This window comes from Cucurbita maxima, unplaced genomic scaffold, assembly GCF_002738345.1.
Source record: "Cucurbita maxima cultivar Rimu unplaced genomic scaffold, Cmax_1.0 Cma_Scf00013, whole genome shotgun sequence".
In the NCBI taxonomy this organism is placed as follows: domain Eukaryota; kingdom Viridiplantae; phylum Streptophyta; class Magnoliopsida; order Cucurbitales; family Cucurbitaceae; genus Cucurbita; species Cucurbita maxima.
In genome coordinates, this window is record NW_019272029.1 from 406,308 (window position 1) to 410,919 (window position 4,612).

The window sequence follows — 4,612 nt, forward strand, 5'->3', positions numbered from 1 at the left end:
TGATTTATTAGGCTTTTTAAAGTTAAGGTTTGAGGTTGGAAATGATGATGGGATATAGGTTTCCAAAAGAGAAAAGACAATGCCAAACCCCATAGGCTTCAAATCTCACTTTTCATGAAAAGGAGTTTAGATTGTAATTTTTGTGTGTATATTATTAGTCACGTTGGCCACTTAACCTCTTTTGCTTTACACTTTCGTATCATATCTTTCACCGTCTAAATCTATATCGTTTTTATCTAAACATGCCTTCTGAATATGATGTCTTTGTCTTTGCTCTTTTCGTATCATATCTGATGTAATGATGTTCATTCTCCTGTTTCAAAAGATATATCGATTTAGTATTTGACCATAGAAATATATGAACGTCAAACTATGTATACCTTAACTACACTGATTATTATTCAAAAGTCGAAATATTTGAGCTTACGAAGAAGTTCGTGAGATCTTACATTTTTTGGAGAAGTAACGAAACATTTCTTCTAATGCTGTGGAAATCTCTCCCGAGTTGACGTGTTTTAAAACCTTGATGGAAAGCTAAAAAAAGACAATACATGCTAGTGGTGGACTTGAGTTGTTACAAAATTTGTCGTTCATCACTTTCTTCTAAGGTGGTGAGTGGGGCCGGGAAGAAAAATCAATATGATATTAAAATATGAAAAAGAATTAAATATATATATATAGAGAGAGAGAGAGAGAGAGTTAATGTTGTTTTATCAGCATAGATAATGAAGTGTGCCAGTTGGCAAGATGGGTGGTGTGAGTCATAAAACAAAACAGCCTTTCGACTCAGCAAAATTCTAAATTCCCTTTGCAGCTTTGTTTTTCTGAGGTCCAGAGATGCTGACGTGTGGCCCCCTCATCCCATGCCCTCCTCTTCCTCCCTCCACGTGGGATCCATTCTACATGTCCTAGTCAGCCACATTTTTCTCTCCATCATTGATATTAAATCTCTCTGCTGGAGGCTTACCTGATTAAACTCCCTTTGAAAACTCCATCTCTCCCTTTCATTGTTCCCTTAATTCTCTCTTTCACACTCGATCTAATCCATTTACAGTCACTATAGACCCGACCGGACCCAACCGAACATAACCCAAGGTTATAAGGTATAAAATGGTAATTAAAGTCTTATCTATAAAGCTATAACAGTCTTAAGCCACTGTTAGTAGAAGTGGTTCTCTTTCTCTTTGGGAGAGGTTTTAAGAATGTTTCGTTCTCCTCCCCAATCGATATGGGATCTCACAATCCACCTTTCTCTGAGGCCCAACGTCCTCGTCGTTCCCTTTTTGAATCTATGTGGGACCCCTCAATCCACCTCCTTTCGAGGCCCAGCATCCTAAGTGGTACACTGTCTCGTGTCCACCCCCTTCACTGAAACATCGTCCAGTGTCAAGATCTGATACCATTTGTAACGGTTCAAGCTCACCACTAACATATATGGTCCTATTTTACTTTCCCTTTCGGGATTTCATTCAAGGTTATTTAAAACGTGTCGGTTAGGAGGAGTTTTCCACACACTTATAAAGAATGTTTCGTTCTCCTCCTCAATCGACGTGAGATCTCCCAAAAGCTAAACTTAGATCAGCACCCATCTCGATCTTAATGAAGTGTAAGAAGTAATGTATTAGTGACAACTAAATATAATATTGAGAAAGGGAAGAGGGAATAAGGAAATAAAATAATGAAGGGGTAGGCAGAAGCTTATGATTTGAGAATGACCCTCCAAAGCTCATTGACTCCCACTTCCATCACATGCATCTCTCTCTCTCAATCTCCTTCTCTTTCTTCCTTTGGAGGCATCCAATTCTGCTTATTTAAGCCCCTCCCCTCCTCCCTTCATTCTCATCCTCTCCAACAATCAAATTTCTCCTCTCTGATTCCCAAACCCTTCAAACTTTACTCACAATCTTCTCTTACAAACAAAACCATTACCAAAACTCTACCTATTGCCTGTTTCTTGGCATCCATCCACAAGAACACAACCACAACCACAGTTTTCAATCAAACAAAACAAAACAAAACTTGTTTGACATACCTCAGTAGTGATGGAGAACTTGTTTCGTCTTGCTGATCACAATGACTTTTTCTCTCGTCGATGCATCTGGGTTAACGGTCCGGTGATCGTTGGAGCTGGACCGTCCGGGCTGGCCACTGCTGCTTGTCTTAGAGAACAAGGGGTGCCTTTTGTAGTCCTTGAACGAGCTGAATGCATAGCTTCTCTGTGGCAAAAGCGCACCTATGATAGGCTTAAGCTTCACCTTCCAAAGCAATTCTGCCAGCTCCCTAAACTCCCTTTCCCTGAAGACTTCCCTGAATACCCAACCAAGAGACAGTTCATTGAGTACCTTGAATCATACGCCAAGCATTTTGAGATCAACCCACAATTCAATGAGTGTGTTCAATCAGCAAGGTATGATGAAACCAGTGGCCTGTGGCGTGTCAAAACTGTTTCGACTGCTGGGTCGACGCGCAATGAGGTCGAGTACATTTGCCGATGGCTCGTTGTGGCCACCGGCGAGAATGCTGAACGTGTAATGCCCGACATCGAAGGATTAAGCGAGTTTTGCGGTGATGTCTCGCACGCTTGTGAATACAAGTCCGGAGAGAAGTTCACCGGAAAGAAAGTGGTGGTAGTTGGCTGTGGCAACTCAGGCATGGAAGTTTCTCTTGACTTGTGCAACCACAATGCCTCACCTTCAATGGTGGTCCGAAGCTCGGTAAGCATTAGAACAAACTAAAAACATCACTGTTCTAACATTTTGTACAGCTCAATGCAATCTGAATCTTGGAATTTTGGTTCTAATGGTGATTGTTTCCTCTGTTTTCAACAGGTCCATGTCTTACCAAGAGAGGTTCTTGGAAAATCTACATTTGAACTAGCTGTTTTGATGATGAAATGGCTACCCCTCTGGCTGGTTGACAAGCTCTTGTTGGTCCTGGCATGGCTGATGCTAGGAAACATTGAAAATTACGGCCTCAAACGGCCATCAATGGGGCCATTGCAGCTCAAAAACGTGGTGGGGAAGACCCCTGTTCTTGACATTGGAGCACTGGAGAAAATCAAATCCGGTGACATCAAAGTAGTTCCTGGAATCAAACGGTTCACTCGCAACCAAGTAGAGCTCGTCAATGGCGAAAAGCTCGATGTAGATTCAGTAGTTTTGGCTACTGGGTACCGCAGCAATGTCCCCTCTTGGCTTCAGGTGAGGCAAACATTCAGTTTAAACTTAATTTTTTTCTCAGAGTAATTTTGTCGAACACATCGTAGGCATAAAATAAAAAATAAAAAAACATTCACAAACATGGCTAACCAGACATTTGGTCTTGAAATGATCAGGAAGGCGAATTCTTCTCGAAAAACGGATTCCCAAAAGCAGCATCGCCACATGCATGGAAGGGAAATGCAGGGCTTTACGCAGTCGGGTTCTCGAGAAGAGGGCTATCAGGGGCTTCGTCGGACGCCATGAAAATAGCTGAAGACATCGGCAGTGTCTGGAAGGCGGAGACAAAGCAACAGAAGAAGAGAACCACGGCATGCCATAGACGATGCATTTCACAGTTCTGAAAAATGACCGCCATTGATGACTTTGGCGAAGGTGTAAAAAAGAAGAATACAAATAATACTGTAAAAAGAAAAAAAAAAAAAAAGAACACAGAAACAGAGCCCTCTCCAGAAGCCCAATTTTAGACAAAAACTTGTTATGGGCATTTTGTAAAAGATGGAAGATGAGGCTTTTCTTTTTCTCCTGTTCCTTCATTTGTTCATCCAATTTACTTCTTATTAAAACTTATCCCAATTCTTCTGTTCATCAACCATTTTTTGATATCCATTTCCTTAATCATTTCTATTCTGCCTCAATTTATAGACAAATTCAATGAATCAAGTAATCTCAATACTCGTCACACAGATTGTAGCAATTTGTCATTGATGAATTGATGACATTTCCATAATCCATTTGTATTATTATGACATTTCCTGTTCCAACATATGACTTTATAGTCGGTAAACTATGTTTTAACTAATTAGAATGAGGCATTTAGAGTATCCAGATTTGTAATTCTTATACTAAGCTTATCAAGGTGCATCTTACATTCAACCGCCAGTTTCACGACCCGACATGAGTGCTTGAAAGTTGTTATTACTACAATGTTTAGTTAACAGACAAAAAAATTGTGTTAAGCTGTCGGATTTTATTATACATTTGAGTAATCTTGTATATATCTAACCATAGGGTTTCTGTTAAAAGAAATAAGGGAAGACAAGTTGAAATGAAAGGAATAATCTAATAGGTTTGACCAAAAAAACTGAGTGAAAGAATAGACGATTATTATAGCATTTGCTTGCACATGTAACCCCAATTATCATTCTTTCCTTTGAATTTATTAATAATAATAATAATTATTATAATTATAATTATTTATTATTTCAAAAACTCTCCAATATTGATAAATTTTGAAAAAAAAATGTTTTAAAAACTCAATAAAAAAATAAATAAAATGATTATACTTATAATTAATTATTATTTCAAAAACTTCGATAAAAAAATAAATAAAATGATTATAATTAAATTAATTATTATTTCAAAAACTCTCGATAAATTTTGAAAAAAAGGTT

The 4,612-nt window shown here is 38.5% G+C and overlaps 1 protein-coding gene across 1 annotated transcript; it reads left to right on the forward strand.

The window, feature by feature from the left end:
• The first annotated feature begins 1,664 nt into the window (after positions 1–1,664).
• Positions 1,665–3,806, forward strand: LOC111488498 (probable indole-3-pyruvate monooxygenase YUCCA8). Its single transcript, XM_023136253.1, has 3 exons — positions 1,665–2,714; positions 2,829–3,200; positions 3,335–3,806. Exons 1-3 carry the CDS (start codon positions 2,043–2,045, stop codon positions 3,560–3,562), a joined length of 1,272 nt encoding a protein of 423 aa, XP_022992021.1. The 5' UTR covers positions 1,665–2,042; the 3' UTR covers positions 3,563–3,806.
• The last annotated feature ends 806 nt before the right edge of the window (positions 3,807–4,612 follow it).